At 41.2% G+C, this 21,829-nt stretch overlaps 1 protein-coding gene across 4 annotated transcripts in view; it reads right to left on the bottom strand.

Annotated features, from left to right (window-relative positions):
* The window catches only part of MCTP2 (multiple C2 and transmembrane domain containing 2), a 122,249-nt gene that overhangs the window by 75,950 nt on the left and 24,470 nt on the right, over nucleotides 1-21,829 (bottom strand). For 2 of the 4 annotated variants that reach the window (XM_065688306.1, XM_065688307.1), the window contains 5 exons: nucleotides 20,082-20,190; nucleotides 8,446-8,588; nucleotides 7,568-7,644; nucleotides 6,304-6,415; nucleotides 4,203-4,238 (listed from right to left, as the gene is read on the bottom strand). In XM_065688306.1, the coding sequence (XP_065544378.1) occupies nucleotides 4,203-4,238; nucleotides 6,304-6,415; nucleotides 7,568-7,644; nucleotides 8,446-8,588; nucleotides 20,082-20,190 (477 nt within the window). Of the gene's footprint in view, nucleotides 1-4,202; nucleotides 4,239-6,303; nucleotides 6,416-7,567; nucleotides 7,645-8,445; nucleotides 8,589-18,683; nucleotides 18,700-20,081; nucleotides 20,191-21,829 lie in introns of those variants that run through there. The other 2 variants (XM_065688308.1, XM_065688309.1) reach the window with 2 other exon arrangements.

Consider the following 21,829-nt stretch of genomic DNA (forward strand, 5'->3'; position numbering starts at 1 on the left):
TCTGACCAGGAAAAGTAGAAGCCAGTGCTCACAATACCATTTTCAGAATCTAGTTCCTGGTTTCAAAACGAATATAAAAGCTTCTCAGATCAACTCTTAGGGTTTTTATATTTTCTGGTTCTAGTTTAAAGAAGAAATCTGGACAAGAATGAGCAGGTGGGTCATATTCTGCCTTCACAGAGACAAATACAGGAGATGAGTGAGAATGACAGAGCTTTGGAGGGGAAAGAACCAGCTCATTGACCCAGCTTCACAAAAATCCTTTAGGAGCTCCAGTCTCACTGATAACACCATTTGTATATAATCTCCCTTTCAAGGCACCCAGCGAATCCCCTCTGGTGCATCAGGGCTGCTTTCAAATCTGTCTCTTTTCCTGACACACACATACATGCCCCAAGTTCAAACTTGTTTTTGAAGCAATAAAGAGATGAGGAAAAATTGTACATTTAAATGACACGGTGAGGTGGCCAAGTGTGAAGCAAGCCTATCTCTCACATCTTTCATTTAAAAGGATGAGACAGGACAACAGAAAGCCTGCTGCAAACCCTGTGAAGAGGTCAGCACTGAAACTGGGCCATTTGAGAAAACAACAACACACAAATAGGAAGACTCTTTGGACCTCTCCTCATTAGGCAGAGAAACCATTTTGCAGAGGCAGTCTCCCCTTGGGAAAGAGGAGAGGGCAGCGAGAAAGGCAAGTGAACCAACACGAGATTGCTGCCGCAATGCATGACCCTGTGGCAACCGAGTGCCTCTGCTCCACGGAAGCGTCGCTGCCCATGGGGTATTGTGGGAGAAAGCCAAATACAATGAGGCAGACAAAAATGAAACCTAACAGCCCACACAGAGGGAAAAAAAAAGGAGAATGAGGGATTTTCCCCTGCGATGAGATGCTGAGGAGCACTTCAGTCCAGTCAGCCTTTCAGCCAATTTATTCAATCAGCTTAGGCTATCAAGGTGGCAATTGCGTCGCTTTTGTTTCAGGACTGAACTGCTGCGGGTCAATCCACCCCAAGCAAACCTGCTTATTTGCTTCATAAATGTTCAACACATAAAGGTTATTCAGCTGTACAAATGCTGGAAATAACATGCGGGGCACTCAGGGTGAGACTCAAGCCACTCAGGACAAACAAGGCTACTGAGCATTGACATGTGTGGCTCCAGCAGAGATGGCTACCAAGTCCCTTTGCGCCCCAGAAAGAGAGACAGGAAAGAGGGGAGAGCTTGCCAACACACATATGTGAGTGTCGATATTAATGCTGCCTAATAGTACCCTCTTCCCTTTGCAATGCCACCCTCCATGAGAGAAAGAAGAATACTGCACTCTTGGAGACAGCTCCCACAGAGGACAATGCTATTTCTCAGCTCCCCGGAAAAATGAGGGATCTGGATGAGCTGCCCATGTCTTGGGAGTCCACACAAATGTGTGATGATTCCCTTCTACCAGCAGTGAAAAAATATACAATGTGTAATCAACAGAGAGCTGAATCATCCAGTTCAACAGCTCTTGCGCCAAAATGATTTAAAAGATGTGCTGAAATCCTTCCTGCATACTATCTGTAATGACTGTGAAACAACCAGAACTAGACTGGAAATCTTGCGTTGCTGCTTTCAGTTTGTCTGAAAATGTAGCTTTACCCTCAGAAAGTAAGGGAGCGTGGAGTACATGCATGAAGAATGTACAGTATATACAACAGCCCATGTGAACCCCTTCACTAGTGACATGGAGTTGCAACAGGTATTAATGCCATCAACGTACTAAGCATTTGAGGTGAATCTGGGAAGGCAGCAAGAATCCCATGATTAATGTGAAAAGACTTATTTAGGACACCAATGTGCCAAATCTGCACTAAGATAACAAAAAATGGTCAAATTCGAGTATAAGCAGATTTCTTTCATACAGGCAATACAGATTAAGAAACAGCTGTGGAAGTTATATTCATTTTGTCCATCCTTAACGTAAGTGATTTTGCCTGTATTTGTAGAAGAAAAGGTCAATATTACAGTAGAGGTCAGCTATAGTTCAGCACAAAACACCCAGGAAAACTATTTCAAATAGTTTAATTTGCCTAAACCTATAGAGGTAAAATGCAGATCTGCCTCTGCAAAAATGGAAAATATATGGCCTTTTTCCCTGCAACAACCAGAGTCAGCTCAGTAGCTGAAAAAAGAGACGAGTTTGTGTATCCGTTAGAGAGCTCTCTCCATTTCCCCGTGCCCCCTTATTCCTGTATCTTTATCTCGTCCAGCAACATTGTTTTCTACCCCATCACACACTCTGGCTATTCTTCCATAACCTCTTGTGCCTTCCCTAGACACCTATATTCCCCATGCACACAATTTTTCTTTCTAGCCTTTATGTTCTGCCACAAACTGCTAGTACTGCTTCCACAGACCAGAGTTTCCTAACTAAAGATGGTTATTGATGTACAGTACTAGTGTTTTAGTGCAGTAGCAGAATCAATAAACTAGGAAATACTGCTTTGTCAGATTTTTCCAGCGCATGCTGGGAAACACTTATTACTGCCTTTGGATGGTCACAGAGTTTTTCTTTAGAGATCACGCTGGAGCACGAACTGTGTCTTCTCTAGGAAGAACTGAAGCTCTCCTACCCTCTAGTGACTGGAACAGAATAGAGCACAGGGTTGCAGCTTTTTTCCCCCTCCTCTTTGAAACAATACTTTCATGTCTCCTAAACCAGTACCATGCTTCACCATCTCCCAAATTTACTTTAAAAGATATTAAGGCACAAGCCGGTTGGGAACTGAGAGACCTGCCAGAAGGGCTTACAGCAAAAGGTCCAAAACCCCACGTATAAGAAAATGATTGAAAATGCAATGAGATATAACATACAACAACAAAAAATATTCCAATGACAGCAACCAAGACAGAAGTTTGGCTATTCTGAATAAAAAGGTCCAGAGTTTAAAAACCTGGCTCCCTTTGCCGAGACCCAAAGCCAACCAGAGTCAAGAGACAGCTGTGTGTGCATGCATGAGAAAAAGGGGGATCAAGCTACACTGATTGAGGGCACAGTAATTTCCCGAGCTTTAGTTAAGAGCTAAAGTGCTGAGCTCCTCAATTATTCCATCACTTTCTGTCATACAGCATTCAGGGATACATGGCAGCTCTCTGTGCTGAGCGCCAAGGGAAGGGCTGTGACACCCCAGGACCAGGGCTCATTGAGCTGCCGTCCAGCTCCAAGGGCTGTACTTTGCACTTCTTCTGTTGACAAAAATATACTTGCTGGCACAGTACCTGAGAGGTTTGGCTCCTCTATGTAGCACACCACAGTTGTATTGAATCAAACAAAAGGAGGTTAATTATTCAATTTATTTAGGCACATAGCAACGTTATAAAGGGGAAAATATCAAGATGTATATTTGTTCTTGTAAGAGCCAAATTCTGCTTTTCAGAGAGTTAGACTGTACAGCTTTCGAGCTGTGTAATGGGGCCTGCAGCCTCTAGATTATTGTTATTTACTCAATAGCAAATTAAAGCTTTACACAACAAATAGAAAGCTACAGTCTGCTTCCCAAACAAATTAAAATGTAATGCAAAAACAGGACAGTACAGGAATAAAGAAGTAACAGAAGCCTTCAGGGATACTACAGAAGACTGAGGGAAGCAAGTTGTGTAGACATGTAGCAACACACAAATCTTGGAAATCCTTTTACATTGCTGGTAATGAAAAATCCCCTGCTTGGTCTCCATCCCAAGTACAAAAAGAATTTCAAAATCCACAGAGCAAACAGAAGAAATACTGCCTCACAAAATTCCTCCCATTCTGAGAAGAAACACAAACAATTAGACTAGGATCCAGGAGACCCATGGTCCACTCCAGCTCCAACTACCAGCCACCTTTTGGATATCCTTAAACAACTCAAATCCTCTACAGCTCCTTTTTTTCGGTTGAATTTATACCCGTTTCCTCAGTACAGTTTTTCTCCGTTTCTACAGCTCTTTAATGAATGGGGTCTTACTCTCTCTTGCCGCCAGATGCTACCATAGCATCCACAATAAGGAAACAGCAGCAATTTCTCATTACATTGGAAAAAAAAGCTCAAGCAAAGGGTATCACACCACGTTAAGACAGGTTGCAACTGTACTTCAGAGTTTCCTATGTTTACTTTCTGGTTTAGAGAGGGCACAGAGTTTTGGGAGGGGACTTTTTTTTAAGAGGAAAAAAAAATATGGATTACCTTGGATGAAGTTCGTTTCTTCCGACTTGACCATCTCTATTCATGAATCCCCACACCATTGTACCAAAGAGAAACCAGAGAGAAGAAACAGAGGAGGAGTAAAATGGAGAAAGAGGTTAGTAAAATAATTCAAACAACAGCTTGTCAAATGTGTTAGAAAAGCTTATTATTGAGTAGGGGGCTGGAACTATGACTGTATTCATCTGCCTCCCCTCCCTCATGGAATATAACAACCGCCAAACTCAAAATACCTGCACTGCACCAAAAAAAGAGGAAATTAAAAGAAGCCATCAAGAATAAAAAGTGGAAGGACCTAGAGCCATTAGTAAGACACATAGCTTATACTTTTGGTGCCATCTGGTTCTACAGTAAGCTAATTTAGAAAGGGAAAAAAAAAATCATCTTACTGTTAAGTGCTAATGTAGACAGAGCCATTTCACTGTTCCGATTCCACTGGAAATGGCTGAGCAATCTGCATTTGAAATATGAGGGCTTAAAACACTGTCTTTAAAAAAATTACAGTGTGCACCCAACTCTTCTATCATCTGCACTCTGAATGTTAACTAAGCACCCAAGAGTACCAAAAGCTAATACTTTAAACCAATGTATTTGCTGCTTCACTGGTTAGGTCCATATTAGGCCATGCCTTCCTAAAAATCCCAGAAGAATTCCTGAGGCTCTTTCCCCTAAACTGCTTTTTTTGCTAAAGAAACTTTTTGTCTTGGCTTTACCCCTTTCCTGCAATCCAGTGACATGTGTGCCAACAGTCTCTTGTACAAGTTAAGAGGGAGAAGTCACATCCCAGATCAAAGCAATCTCATAATACAGATATATAAACACCACAATAGTGTTTTGAATGTTGTCATTAAGCTTTCAAGTAATCACATATTGAGTTACAAATAACTACAATTATTTTAATATTGAGATTTTACAATGTTCAAAAAAGCAACTATTTGAAAAATGAATAATGAATGACAGACATCCCACATTAGCTTTTCTTATTTTGCTTTCCAACCCCTTGAAACACTTATGTTTCTATAAATAACCTCACTTAGACTGGAATTCCATACCTATAATTCAATAATGTGCTGTAAACAGCAACTTTCATACTAGACTATATGGGAGACTTGGAGGAATATTTTCTCTTTACATATGTATTACACATAGTTAAAGTTAGCTCTGGTTTTAACACTAGTCCAAGTAAATCCTGCCTTTGTTGGCCAGGAACAGGATGAGTTCACCAGCACAGGTATGCTTTACACTCTGTGTAAGATACTAGAGTAGGAGTCTTAAGAGCTAAAAACAAAACTCCCATGTGCAGGACCTGAAATTCAAAACCTAAGAGCTTCAGCTGTGGTGTTTCCAGTCTCTGCTCAGGTTCTTCTGGGTTTCTAGCATCACTAAATGCACCATATTTCAGCACCAGGAGCCAAGTTCAACTGAACTCAGGCAAGAAACTGTCAGTGGCAAAAATCAGGGGGTTTATAAGCAGTATCTTACTCCCACCCAGTGTGCTCCTCTGCAAGACTGGTTTAAGTCTTAACATCAAATCTGTGCTTTTAGATTTCACATGGATAGACATTTATATTGTAATAAAAACAAGAAAAAAGAAAGGAAAAAAGGCAAAAAAAAAAAGCGCCAAATAAGTTTTCTTTGGTTGGGTTAGTTTTTTATATTTTAGTTTCTGTTTGTTTGTTTTGTCAGTTTGGTTGTTGGTTGGTTTGGGGTTTTTTAAGTGTTAAACTCTCAGGTGGAAATCGGAAAACAATATGCTCTGGAATAGCAGTTACAGCAGGCATGGTTCATACATTGACTTCAGCAGCCTGCACGCTGCAGTGGTGGGTATCACACACCTGGTACTCAGAGAGCACTGCCATGGTGCACATCAGAGCTATGAGAGGAAGCATCCAGCTACAGATGTCTACACAACTTTCACCCAGTTAAATATAAGGCTGTTTTTTCAAGTTATGATCTATCTTGATTTCCACATTGACTTTTGTAGGATGAAAATAAATGTGGCATTTCCCACTAGATCAGATTATGCCAGCTCTTCCCCCCCAACCACATTCCAGCTATAAATTTGATTTCCTAAGCCACTTACATTTCTCTTGAAGTCTCCTTGCTTGATTGCTAGACTCAAGTTTAACACAATCACTCCCATGTCATCTTCTAAACTGTTGGGATCTTCCAGTTTTAAAACCTGTTCAGTAGTTCTACAAGAAAAAAAGGGGGAAACAAGTGCAATTATTAACTCCAGATAACTCAAGTTGATTATTAAAGGTCACACTGAGCTGTGCAAATTTCAGCTTCTTGTCTGAAATTCCTAATATTGAGTTTAAATGTTAAAATGGGAAATCCAGAGGGTTCCTTCAGAGTTCTGACAAAATACAACCCCCTTTCAATAACTCAGCATAGAGTTCATATAGCATTGCTTAATACTCATAAATCTCCACATCCAGGTACACACCAAATTAGACCCCAACTTCATGGGGAAGAAGAGTGACAGGGAAACTTATCCAAGTGAAATTTCTAACACTAATGGCTGGAATTTGACTCTGGAGATATTTATTCTTGTCTTATTTCTACTGGCGTTTAATTTCCCTCAACGACTCAGTTCCCTCTCTGAAAATGGGAATGCTGTTTTTTACCTGATGGCACTATCTCACAGATAAATTCCTTAATGTTTCTAGAAACTCAGATAACCACGGGAGCTGCAATAGACCCACACAGGAAGAACCAATTTTCTCCCCCAAAGAAACAGTTACACAGCAAGGGAGTATAAAAGGGAGAACTAAAACTTGAATTCCTGGCTTCCAGCTCCACACTGAGACCAAGCAGCAGCAGACAAAAGGAGCAGGGCTTGCCTCTGCACTAAATCAGGGCCAGATGCAGCTGCTGAGGGGATGGATGGCTGCAGGGGGAGAGGCTGGTGACAGGGTGCTCACAGACAGGCAAACTGCTCCCCAGCCCAGCTACACACAGAAAAAGGCACTCCATGTTATGTAGGGCTACAAGGGGGTCTCACCCTTCTCCCCCCTTTCTTCTTCTTCCATGAATTATTCTGGTGTAGCCCTCCCTAAGCAATGCTGCATATAGGAACTCTTATTCATAGACATGACAAGGAAAGGGCACCTTCTGCTGAACCAGGCTCCATCCAGGCTGGATTTGAAGCTGGTACATAACGCTGGATAAATCCTGTATACATACCTTTTTATCTCAAGTGATTTCTTTTAAAATGTGCTCCCCACCCTTCTATCAAAGTTTCCTTCAATAGATAAATTCTAAACTAGAGCAAAAGCAGTTCATTATTTTCCTGTTTCTCAAATGAGCTGCATTAATAACCTTTAGTTAAATAAACATATTACCTATTGAGTTCAAGTTCAGTGAGGGCTACAAACGCCGAACCCATGAAGTCTGAAGAGGTTAAATCTCGATCATACACCTGGTAGCAAAATAAAATAAATATATCTGATTTTCACATCATAATCCAGTTTTATCCCAGCCGATAAGAGAACAGGTATTTTAAGCTCTTTCAGTTCAATTTCGTCTTTGAAAGATCAAAGCTTAGCTATAATTCAGGGATAATTTTCCAGCTCCCTGCTTTAATTTGTATTTTTAACTAAATATTTAAAGAGCATTTTGAAAGTATCGCCTTTATATTATGTAAACAGAGACATGTGTGCTGCTGCGGATGGTGCCTGTTCCTTTATGCTCTGCTCGATCGCATAATGAAACGCTGTACAGGAATCAGGTACTCCTGGCTACAGATGTTTTAGCAATTAGTGCTCACAACTGGTAGCTTGCGGTTCTGGTAACTGTAACGTTACTCTTAATGAGAAAAGGCTTTGCTACTTGTCACGGCTGCATCCCAGGTAATAATTCTGCTCAACCCAGCCAAATTACACTCTTAAAACGTGCTTATGAAACCGCTGTTGGTTTCACTGAGTTTGCATAAGCACGGTAAGAGCGAGCAGAATTTAGCTCCCACAGCTTTAAAACTTATCCAGTCAAGGAGTTTTATTTCAACGTGGGTTTTTGCAGATGGAAAGCAAAACATGCGAGTAAAATCTGGAAAAGACATATATGCATTTTAATTTGAAATTGCTGGAACTCTTAAAGTGGATTGTGGTTTATGTTACGCTGCTGCAGTGAATGAAAATCGATACGTTTCTGAAGCTGAAAATCATGGCTTAAGAAAAATATTGATCTTTCAAAAATCTAAAAACCAAAACTTAAAGCTTACCTTGATCCAGAGTTTCTGATCGAGGCTCTGTATAGGCAGCACAACAGTTTCATCCCAAACTGGGTTGAGGTTCTTGTAGACTACCTTACTTTTATATAGAGTTTTCCCATTCAGTTTAAACTTCACATATGGGTCACTTGTACCTGTTATAATGAATAAAAAATAGATTAGCAAGTCCCCACAACTTTAAATTATATTTTCATAGAACAATAAATAACGATAAAAATGGTAGAGGCTTGTTTTATATAAACATGCATATACTTCATTACCTGCATAGAAATTCTTAGTTCATACAGGAAATCTATAGAACAGAACCAGAAAGTTGTTTGAAAGCAGGCAACAAAAAATTCTTCATTGTTTGCTTGATCTCTGCTGTGTTATTCTTTAAGAACATTAATTAGTCTTTAATAACTTGGTTAACATTTTAATTTGGGAAAAGAGCAAACAGAAGCAGAGATGAAGGACTTTTACAAGCCAACTAACACCACAGACAGTGGAAGAGAGAAAATGTGATACTGTGATTATGAATATATAAAAAGACCAATACTCAAAAGCATCATAACTTGGATAGGAGCTCCAAGGAAACCAGTAATAATAGCTGAAGTACCCAACAAGACTTCATCACTGCTGTGACTTGCCAATTTACTTAAAACTAAATGTGAAGTTTCAGTGAAAAAAACACACTGATGCTGATGCTATTCACCAGCTCAGCATAAAAACACACACACAGAATAAACACCGTAAAGATAAACAATATTCAGGTAACACATTTTTTAATCCAAGTGGCACAATTTGCCTTGGCAATAATGCCCCTATTTTTATGGAGCAGATGTCCATGGACAGAGCGTGAAGCTCATACCACTCGGCAGCAATAGAAAGACTTGCAGCTGTCAAAGGAAAACAGAAGAGGAAATCAACTTTTTATTATTGTTATTAAACCAGTGACATCTGCACTAACACCAACCAAACTGAGGTGTAGCAGCATATACAATTCATGATCCCAAGTGCCACTGTTCTCTCATATTCAATATTGTCTGTATTATACCTTATATTTGGAATTGAACTTCCCCCTAACAGTTCCATTTCATTCGAAGAATAACAGCTAACTCGAGGGTCCTGGCTGCCCCCCAGCCTGCAGGGTGGGCTGCTGGCAGAAAAAGACTGACTCCTACACCAGACTTCCCATCCAGAATTAATCTGAACCTGTCCTCCCTGCTTCCCACAGAGATATTGGCTGACAAGTGCATGACAGTGCAGGGTAACCCAGCATAAGACCAATACTCAGTCTTGTCAGTAGTTTAGTGAACAGTGAGAATGCAAAAATCGCGTATTTAAACATCCAAAGCTCTAATTAGTGTTATATGAAGACAGACTTAGAATCAAAAGAAATATAGCTATATATTCGCATCTATCTGGAATTACATAGTAAAGAACTGTGCTCCTGTAATATACAGACTTACTTTTTAGGACTTACAGAATGTTTTTCCTATGTTTCATTTCAAAAGGGAAGAGTTGTCAAGCCCTGGCCAATTCTGCATGTTGAGGTTGTTTGATGCACAGAAGGAAAATATCAGTTGGCTTTTCAGATATTACCTGCAGCTGATCTTTTTCTTACATAATAATGGCTGAAATCAACCCCTTTTTGGGAAAAAAAAAAAAAATGCTGCAAACTTAAAAAGAATTTATTTTCCTTCTCCTCTAGGAGAGGATAATAAGAGCCTGATTCAAGTCAGAGGGCAGCTTCTCATTGCATTTCAATGGCTAAGGACTAGACCTTTCCCAAGAACACTTCTCAGAACTATGATTATGCTCTTACATAAAGTATACAGCTTAAAACCAGTACACGCTCCAAGAGTGGGAACACACAGATAAACCGTGGCCACATAACATGGGCAGTAGCCCTCCGAGGATGCAGAAGCTAAGAAATTGAGCTTTTTGGTGTTAGTTTCTGCCAGCTCCTTTTTTCAAAAAACAGAAGAAAAAAAGAAACTGAAAGAACTGTTTGGTTTTTATTTACAGGATACTCAGGAGTGAACTGCATTATTAGGAATAATAGCAATAATGTCCATACCTATTCTGTGCATGAAATAGCAACTGGCCGAGACAAGGAAAACAACTGATGAAATGAAAGCACAAAGAGGGTGATGGAGGCAGGTGGTCTATGGCCATAACTCATCTGCTTTTGGCACAGAAAACCCATGAACAAGGGTAAAACCTGAACAGAGAGAGAAAAATAGGATGCAGAGAAAACAAACAGCCAGCAAGTTCCATAGCTGCAAGCATAAAACTCCAAGCATCCCAACTGCATTATTGCTCTGAAAGCTTTCCAGGTTGTTATACAGTAAGGGAAAATAAAGAGAGGGGGAAGAGCTGCCCAGAACTGTTCACGTGAGCCAGACTTTAGCAATCATTCTTTTATACATACATATAAGTAAATATATACACACACATATACATAATGTCTTCCTTTCTATTGAACAAGAATGTCTTCCTTTCTATTTACATATATTGCTGTATTTTCTATACATTTCTATAAAAACATATCATTGCATAAAAACATGCACATAGAAAAGGGGTGTATATTTATATAAATACATATTTCTGTTAAAGTATATAAAAAAACGGGAAAAAAAGAGCTATAATAAAAAGAGGCCTTTAATTAAATAAGATTGCCACTCTGGGATCAGGCCTTCATGCTTGTCAGCTTACTCTCAAAATAAACATCTCAAAGCGGGGCCTCAGTGGTGTCACTTACTCCGGCAAGGCACACTGGGTAATCCCTCGCTATCTTGACAGCTACATAATGTTCAAACTGTTTCACGGGTGAGCGGCAGCACTTGGGCGAAAGAAAATATTAATGCCAGGAATTAATAGAAAAAGGGATGATGGTTTACAAAAGCCAAACAACGGAAAGGTGTCAAGTTAGTACCGGTGTTAATTGTTAGGGAAAATAATTGCGGTGGGGAGCGGGCTTTGGCAGCGCTCGCCTGTCGGGCTGTCACAGGGGTAACATCTCAACTAGGCAGGCAAGGGAAAGGGGCCAGCAGTGCAGGAGAGCTGCTCCCGGATCATACAAATGACAGGCTGACATCTCTGTGTCAGCAAACAGACAAACCTTCACCTCTGTGGCAGAAGCTGGCACACACCAGGGCTCCATGGCAGGAGCTGGGGTAGACCTGATGGCCAAGAGGGAAACGATGGGGGTGATGATACAAAAGCTTCACCCAAGTTGTTGCTGGGGTGTTGATGAAGCTCCTGGGTCACTGTGTCCATTCCTAGTTTTCTTTATAGTACGTAGGTAATCAAAATAGGTTATAAAGGAGACAGGGAACGAGAAATAAGATAGATGACAAGCTTCACCTGATGGGGTGAACAGCACAGACTGCAAATTAACTGCATTTGAGTTCAAGGCTTGATGCCTTCTAGTTTCAAGATCAGAAAGATGTCTGGATCTATTAAAAAACTATTTATTAGAGACAATCTACAACCTAGCCAGAAAAGCCTAGTGATTTTAGGCATGAGCTAATCTAAAGAAGGATTTTTGCTTATAATTTTCCTTTAAACATAACAGAAGTGGATGAATTTCTGAAGACACCAGACCATTAAAAAAAGCTTCGTAACAGCCATTTCCTACTGCAGACAAGCAAGTCAACAACTTCTAAGCACGTGCACCCAGGCTCCTCTGCCATGTAAGGTCTGAACCTGTTCATCTCGGTCATACCAACAGTATCAATGTTGAGGGAGTCACACAAGACGACCAATTATTCCTGAAGACAGTTGAGAGTATAGCCTGAGAAAAATACTTCTCTAGTGGGAAAGGCAAAGTGTAATGCTTCAAGGTTAACTTAAATGCAATGACAAGAAGGTTCTCACATAGTAAAATGCACGGACAAAACATATAAACCAAAGAAGATTACCTACTTTTTAGCTTAAAAAACGTCCAATAAGAGTAAAAAGAAAGGATGACTTTTAAAAAACAACACTGCATCAGCTGGGCCTCTTTTACCATTAGAGAAAGAACACACACACCAACAGGGATGCTCCCTTGAGTTCATTTGCATAATACCCATTTTACTTCTATTTTCTAACACTAAAAAGCAAGCAGTGCAGTCAGACAAACCATCAGCTAAAATGCGAGGTAGCTTCAGTGAGCAAAAGTTGCTGGGACACAGCAGTAGGAGAGGGTTCAGCAGCCCAAGAAACTGTTAATGGTGCTTTTAAATGGGTACTGCTGCCCTCTAGCAGCTGCCGAGAGATGTATCACATCAACCGTGTGTAATACTACTACAGCCTTAATTAAAACAAAACCAAACCAAAACCAAACCAGAAAACCAGATATCATTTCAAGCCACACACTATTTTACAGGAGTAAACTTACTGGAAATGTAGCATATGAAACAAGTCTCGTTACATAAATAAATAATAAAAAATTACCACTAAGTTGCCTTAAAATCCTGGCGAAAAATATCAAAGACCAGTGTGAAATATAATCTAGGCCATCTTAAATTTTGGTTAAAACCTAGATTTTAATCTGAAGAAGGAAATGAAAGATTTCTTTTATATGCACGTAAAGAATACATTTCTTCAAGTCTTCCTAGAAATAGAATTACTGGAGTTATTTACAACAAGGAGTAAAAGACGTTTTAAAATGGAACACGCATTTTTCTTTTTAAGTGCAAAACCGCTATATTCTTGTAGCGAAATAGCTGGGATCAAGGCTTAAAGGTGAAATCAGACAAAAAAAGTACTCTGCTGGCAGGAAATTCAGGTAATTTTGGAAAGTTTTGTGCCCAGTTAGTTTTACGTGGCCAGATGGAAGTGCAACTTTGTTTGGAAACAAGCATTGCCAGTAGGTTCCAAGGGAAAATACACCAACTAACAAGAAAGTAAGCAACACAAACCCATCACAACAAAAAACAATAAACAAAAAAGACAGGTGAAGCGTGAGGAGTGTATGCAAACACACAGTTGATGGCTTAAAAAGATGGGAAAAGCCTGAACCACACAGAAGCAGGTACAGCATGTTCTATGCAAGACATTATCAGAAATGGTGTTTTAAAAATACTAAAGGAACAAGGAAAAAAAAAAATCAGACTCTACCAAAACATCATGCGATGCACAAGAGGGACAGAATAACACAAAGAACAGATGATGGCAAAATTAGTCCCACTGAACACTGTATTCCCAGTCAGGGTTCATGAAGGCACAGGAGGGCACAAGGATAGGGCACAAGGATAGGGCACATCTCTGTTACCACGCAGCACTGAGGACCTTCAGTGTAACGTGGTTGCATCTTTTTGCGTTCTCAGTCTTTGGCCTAAGAAAATCTCCTCACAGGGGTCCCAGAAAGATGCAGTGAAAGCTCTTAAAGCAGAGATAGTTTGGACAGTTTAAGAAAACTGTGCTCTGAATTACAATTGCCTACAAAAGACGAGACATAGGGTATTCTCTGGGCCCTACGTATCCTCTTCCTGTGCTGCCATCCTTACATCTCTTAATTTAACAATTTACCAAATGTAGCTACAAAATATAATGAATTAATTGCTCTTGTTTGACTCAATCTATTTTCCTGAGGTTCCCGATTTAGTGCATTCGTTCCCCATGGTCAGACCAGATGCGATGCTCACAGGCATCATGATGTATTAGGGCAAAGTTTCAGCCACACACATTGCAATTCCAGAAACTGGACTTGGCACAGACAAGTGCTTGCAGCACAAGCAGAGCTACACGAGATCCAGAAAATATCAAAATAAGTACCCAGCACCATTCAAATTCTTAGCAGTTGTAAATTAGCCATGATTACGCCTTTCAAAAATAAGTGTGAAAAGTTGCCTGATACATCTCAATAATTAATAAATTTGAAGGACTAATGATCTAATTGCAGATACCTTCAAAACAGAGGAAGCCTAAATTAATCAGCGTATTTGCAGGGAGCGATTCAGCCTAATTGCTCTGAGCATTTGCTTTCCAAACAATGGACTTGCTCTAAGCTGACAAACACACAGCCCAGCACAAATACATCCTGTTCTCCATCACCCTGGTGTCAGAGTGGACCCAGGCAGTGGACAACCCAGAGCTATGAGTGGCGGGGCTACTGTGGGTTCATTACTGCTTAAAGGTGAAAATACATGTTATTGTGTCCTTTTTCTTTCGTTTTATTTTGTCCTTGGGAGATGGAGTTTTGGCACAGCTCGTACTAATGCTAGGAGCTGCCCATAATGTAGCAAAGCCAGCTTCAGGAGCCACCCATGCAGCAAAGCCAGCAACATGAGCCCACTGGGACCCTCTGGAAGTGTGGGGTGCTAGATGTGAGAGCAGATTATGTGCTCTGGATGGGGAGGTAGGATGCACCCAGCTAGATGATGGCAGGTTCTGTACTACTTCAGCCAACCCACCCTGCTCCCTCAGTGTGTAGTTGCCTGTATCACGAGAGGAAAGAAAGGAGAGCAAAATCAAAGTGCAGCAACAGGCAACAGCAAAGAAAACCTGAAAAAAAAAAAGAAAAAAGAAATAGAGATGGGACACAAAGGTCCTGTGAAGTGCTAAAAAATACAAAACCATGTGGAAAAGGGACACAAGAAAAATTAAAGCTGGAGCAATGCAGTTGAGGTAGGGGGAATAAAAGACAGCAACCACAGCCACTCACCAGCTGACATCACATCCGAGAAGCATATTTCTTGTAACCACACCGTTTAACAGATGAAAGAATATACTCATACTTTGAAAGCACAGGATTTGGAAACAGGGGGTGCTCCTCACCCTTACAGGACTCAAAACTCAGTTTCTGTTTTTTCTTATAGCCAGGTTTGTCAGCTCAGTGAAGTTAACACTTCCTTATGGTTGCAGCATCATCTGCCGCTCACTGTCACAGCATCACCATTGTGCACAGGTGACTTGTGCAGGCACAGGCAGAGCATCTCAGAGCAGGACATTTCAGGTTTCATTAGACTACTCAAAACAAACATGAGCCATCACCCTGCCCTATCAAGGTGAACCAGCAAGTCACAATGGGCTCCAGCCTCTCCCAGTTCAAAGCATGTGAAACTGGAAGCTGTGATCCTCACCTCCAAAAAAGTCTCAATGGGACCATAAAACCCCTAAGGGTGGAACAAAATGACATTTAGAGCACTGGTAATTAAGAATGCTTAATTATTTTAAGCCAAACAAGATAATTATTTTTCTTCTCTGCAGAAGTACTTACAGTATTAAAACTACATGGATAGCAAACTCCTCACCATCACCAAGATACATCTACTATTAGTAATACTATAAGAAGTATACTATAAATAGCCCAAACATTTGCTATTGTGTATATAAACACACAGATCCATAACCTTTAGTGAAGAGAAAAATAAGAGAGAGTAGATGTTAACAGGAATAATATGAATAGGGGGAAAAAAGTAGCAAAAGTCTGGCAAAGTGAAGGAGGAATTTAAATCACACCAAAGGGAACATATGCTGGAAAGAGCAGTACATAGTGAGTCAAAAAGTCTGGAAAAATATCTGGAAAGTGGGAGAAAGTAAAGTCACATGCTGGTCTTATAGCTTGCAGTTATCAGCAGAACTACGGGTCACCTTTGTTCAGCCAAGTGTAATTAATTCCTACTTAACAACTGTTCAGCATATAATGAGTGAATTTGCAGAGTAGAGCCAGGAGTTTCCAATGGCAGAAATATTTCTCTTTTGTCACATACCTTAGATTTATTTTTATATGTTTCTATACACACATGGGTGTATACTTCTTACACTGGGAAAAAATAGAGGCAGAGACAAAGACTGAATGCTAGACCAAGAGACTTTACTGTGCTCAAATTTTGAGTACTTATCATATTATTGCATCATATCATAAAATGGTTTGGGTTGGAAAGGACCTTAAAGCTCATTCAGTTCCAACCCCCTGTCATGGGCAGGGACACCTCACACTAGACCAGGTTGTTCCAAGTCCCTTCCAACCTGGCACTGAACACCACCAGAGATGGGGCAGCCACAGCTTCTCTGGGCAACCTGTGCGAGCATCTCAGCCACTCACAGAGCAAAGAATTTCTTCCTAATACCTAGTTTAAATTCGCCGATTTCCAGTTTAAAGCCCTCCCCCCTTGTCCTACCACTATATAACATTGTAAAAAGCCTCTTTCCAGATTTCTTATAGGCCTCTTTAGGTATTGGAAGGCTGCTGTAAGGTTTCCCAAGAGGTTCATCACCTCTTACACTATAAGTTGTTACAGAGCTGGAACACACATCAAGGAATGGTTTGGGTTGGAAAGGGCCTTAAACCTCATCTTGTTCTAACGGCAGGGACACCATCCGCTAGATCAGGTTGCTTCAAGCCCCATCCAACCCGGTAAGCAATTAAATGCAACTAAAGCTGCCGCATCCCCGCCCAGCTCGGAAGCTCTGCCGTTAAGGGAGCAGACGCCGGCAGCGGCAAGGGGCAGAGGGAAGCGGGGGCCGCCGCTCACCCGGCCGTGCTGCGGGCTCGGCGGGGAACCGCCACGAGAGGGCATCAGCCACCCGTGTTGGGCGTGAGCTATGCGAGAAGTGGTACCTTGAAATTCAACGTAAGAGACAAGGACGGGACACCGCACTCGGGCGCCATCTCCTTTGTAGTTAAGGAGATAAATAACTTACACCTAAAAAAAAAGACCTAAACTGATTGTTTGATGATTGCTTTGAGACTTTTTTTCCCCACACAGCAATTGCTGATAGCATAATAACTGAATATTAAAGTTTAGGACATTTACAAAACTTAGGTTAACCCTGATTAACCTAAGGATTAGGTCAGCATTCAACTAAGGATGCTGGCACGCACTCTGCACTCAGTCCGTGGTTTTCATGTGAAGATTTTGTTATTTAACATACAGCATACTCCATACAGTACCTGGAGTTAATTTCCAGCCAAGCTGTTACCACTAGTTGTTTTATTTACCACTAGGTGCTTTATTCAACTAACAGCAGGACACTCCTACTCCTACCTATGAACTACAACACTCTGCTACCACTCCTACCTAACAAGAGCATTTTTGCACTTGCACACACTAGGCTTCAAACTCAAATACACACATAAAACTCAGGACACAACCCACTGGAGAGCTCCCGCGCTTCTTTGCACACAGAAAACCATGGGAAGAGGGGCTGAAACCCCCTCCCAGCTGTGTCAGGCTGCACTGCTAAGTTAGCGCTAAGGGTCTGCTGTTCCTAAAATGCGAATGAAGACGACTTGGCCTTCAGCCCAAGCCACAGTCTGCCTCGCAGGACATGTTCCTATATTCAGATTATTTGGAGTAGGCTGGTATACCCCAGCACAATGGTTATATCCAGCATCGTGGTGGGGGAAGAAGGGGAAAGCCTCATTCTCCCAGCCCACAAGTTTACTCTGAGGTTTTCTCACACAGGAGAGATGAGCAAAGCTGACAACTTCCCATTTTTGAAAGCGCATTGCAAAATGCACAGTGGTTGCAAGCGTGAGTATCAAGCAAAGATCCTAAGTAACCAAGATGACATCAGAGACCTATAAAGATGTGCATCAGCGGCATGTATAAGTAGCCACCACTGCAACATGATGATTACTGAAGAATAATCATTAAATCAGTATTTTCCCCCTTCCCAGTGCCTGGGGGAGGGAGTGCGGGGGGGGGGGGGAGCAGGAATTTTACTGAATGATGCATCACCTCACATACTTAGTTTGCTAAATGAGTAGTCATTTGCCACAAAGCACAGAGCAACATCAAAATCCTTTTTTCTCCTTGCTTACATTGTTTCACTGTGTTGCCCAATGCTTCACCAAGACAAGCATTTGCTTTCTTACACAACAAAACATAGCCCAGAGCAAACTATAATTTGTCTCCTTTAGAAATACTACTCTGCTGGAATTGCTCACTTCTAGCATCTTTTCCATAGAAACAGCTAGATGTGTCCTGGCTTGTGCTGCCTTCCTAGTAAATCCAACGAACTGCTACACTGTTAGGAAATACATGCTTCAGTTTAACAAGTAAAGATCTTAATCTAAGTACTTGTCATGGTTTAAGCCCAGCCTGACAACTAAATACCATGCAACAGCTTCCTCACTCCCCTGCCCACACTGGGATAGGGAGAAATGGGAATAAAGATAAAACTCATGGGTAGAGATAAGAATAAGCTTAATAATTTAATAATAATAATGATGACAAAAAAAGGAGAGACAGAGGAATAAAACCAAAGGGAAAAAACAAAACCCAGTGATGCACAACATAACTGCTCACCACTCATATACCGACGCTCAGCCAGTCCCTGAGCAGCAACCAGCCATTCTGGACCAACTCACCCCAGTTTATACACTGAGTACGTCATTCTATGGTACGGAATATCTCTTTAACTGAAAAGTATTTGATTTAGGGTAAGCACTACTGAGCAACAACTAAAACATTGGTGTGTCATCAACTGCATTCTCATAGTAAATCCAAAACACAGCACGGTACCAGCTACTAGGAAGAAAATTAGCTATTCCAGATGAAACCAGGACAGTACTCATTCACTCATTCCAAAAGCTGAGAGGAAAAACAAGCCTATACTCAGCCAAGAGTTACTGTTTCATGAAGACATGAAGACCCAGCATGGAAAAAGTTAACCAAGATAACAGATAATAGAAATCCCAGCAACAAGCACCACATGTGAGAAGTTTTCTAAATCCAGATGGATCCCTCCAGATGCAAACCTTCACATGCCTTTAGGCTGTGCAAGCTTATTTGCTTTAAAACCTTATTAGTAAACCCTATTTCTTCATCTCAAATAAAAACAAACTGCTCATATATTTTGCAATGCAAACAACAGAACTGTTTCCACATGCAGAAAAAATATGAAATAAGGAATAAATATAAAATGCAGAGAGAGTGGACATATGGAAGAGTTCTGACAGGTTCAGATTGAAGGTTCTGAAGCAGCCACAGAACCTCTGGCGGGATAGCCCTCAACAACAAGCAGAGAAACCACCAGCTGGCTGCTCATAAGCACTTTTACTCGCAGTTGCAACAGCCTGAAGAAGAGCCAGACGAACAGCAACAGGCAGTTTCCCACAGTTTATCCAGGAATTCTCCAAATACTTTCCAATTTATGTGATATGTCATTTGGGGGTGGGTTTTGGGATTGGGATTTTTTTTTTGCATGTTGTCATCCTTAAATTGCATCCCAGATCAGAGGGGATTATTGTATTACAAGCCCTGCTCCTATGGTTTCCCTGTGAATAAAATACTTGCAGATAACTCTTTGCAAAAGCACTCTTAGAGCAGCTCCACCATTTAACAGATTGCAACATATTCTTAGGCCTTTTTTATTTTGTTTGGTTGGTTTGGGGGTTTGGTTTTTGTAAACTCAGATAGAATTTCTCAAGGCTAATGACTCTGCAGCTCCCGAATAGGTGCAGATGCCAAATCCAGCCAAGAAGGTGCTCTGCAGCTGCACAGCAGGCAGGAGGAGCAGCTGTCTCCACTGTGTACCCAAGATGGGTAAACCCAATGGATGAGTGCTCTGACCTGCACAAGAGATATAAATCAATGATTTGTTGCATCAGAGATGAAAAGAAGCCAACTGCTGCCAAACTGAAGTCACTGATAGGAGAGAGCTGTGTGAATTTCAGAGGAAATGAGCTGAAAGGTGGGGCTCACCACAGCGATCTCTAATAACCAGGTTCCGGCCTTCCTTCAGGTGGATGGTCAGCAGGTAAGCAAAGGGGTTGGGAAGGTCACCCAAGCAGTCGTTTGCTTCCTCTAGAACCTAAGGAGAACAAAGAAGTTGGTCACTGCTGTGCACCTCCTGACGTGGACCATGAATGAAGCAGGTGTTCTCTTGGTTTTGCAAAGACAAAGTTCTTGTCTTTCCATAGGGTAATTTTTACAGAAAGGAGTTAAAAAAAAAAGCTATTTCTTCCCCAGGCTTTGTTTAGAAATGGCTAATTATGAGCATCAGGTACCTTCAACAAAGCAAGGGCTAACCCAAGAGGGGTTATACCTGAAAGTGAGTAGTAATATTAACAATCACAAATGCATGCTAACCATTCTACGATTCTATGCACAGTCTTCCAAATCCTACCAACTTTCTGCACTATTATTTTTTAACTGTTTCTTGTGCATTCATAGACTATCTCAAGTTGGAAGCAACCCATAAGGATCATCAATTTCATTCATACTCATTGTTGACTTCATGAGGAAGTGCACGTTTCACATAGCTGTTAAGAGGACAGCATTTCTTTATCCAGTTTAAAAGAGAGAAACACAGCAGTGCCAGTGTTGGCTGTGAGGTTTTGCAGTAAAACTCAGTAAGTTTCTTGTTCATGCAAGATGCTGGCAGGGTACACACCTCAGCATTATCCAGCAAAAACAGCCTCTGGACAGCACTTGAGATGTTATCAGAGGGCAAAGGGAGAGAAGTTCATCTGGACTAAGCAAACACACGTTACATGCAAAATGTGTGTCAAAACTGCCAATGCCTTTTCACACTGCCCTAAAACTGTCCTTGTTGTCTGACAAAACCTACAGCCATGTTCAGGTACTTGCTGTCTTTATTTCAATCCATTTTGTTCCTGGGCTGCTAGTTAAGTATTTATGTTTTCATCCGTTATCAGTACAATATAGATATTATAGACTACTTCAAAATATCCAGAACATTTGGGTCTATTTAAAGCATTATCAACTGGTTTGCACTACTGAAAAAAAAAAAAAAAAACCACCCAAAAACCACAAAACCACCATTAAAAAAATCATGGTTTAATCCCAGCCGGTAACTCAGAACCACACAGCCACTCGCTCAGTCCCCCTCCTTCTTGCCCTACGCTGCTCCCAGAGGATGGGGAGGAGAATTGAAACAGTGAAACTGCCACAGGCTGAGATAAGAACAGTCCAGTAACTAAGGTATAACACAAACTACTGCTGTTGCCATCAGTAATAATAAGGGGAATAACAAGGAAAGAGAACACAACCACTCACCACCTGCCAACCGATACGCAGCCCGACCCAAGCAGCCCTTCTGGGTAACTGCCCCCAGTTTATATAGTGGGCATGATGTGCTGGGGTATGGAATACCCCTTTGGCTAGTTCAGGTCAGGTGTCCTGTCTCTGCTTCCTCCTGGCTTCCCCTCCTCCCGGGCAGAGCATGAGACTCACAAAGTCCTTGGTCAGAGTAAACATTACTGAGCAACAACTAAAAACATCGGTGTTATCAGCGCTGTTCCAAGGCTGAAAGTCAAAAACCACAGCACTGCACCAGCTACTAAGAAGGAGAAAAATGACTGCTACTGCTGTTGGGGCTGCAGCCTGGAGAAGAGAAGGCTGCATCGGGACCTAATAGCAGCCTTCCAGTATCTGAAGGGGGCCTATAGGGATGCTGGGGAAGGACTCTTCATCAGGGACTGTAGTGA

Source organism: Lathamus discolor, chromosome 8 (assembly GCF_037157495.1).
Source record: "Lathamus discolor isolate bLatDis1 chromosome 8, bLatDis1.hap1, whole genome shotgun sequence".
Lineage (NCBI taxonomy): Eukaryota > Metazoa > Chordata > Aves > Psittaciformes > Psittacidae > Lathamus > Lathamus discolor.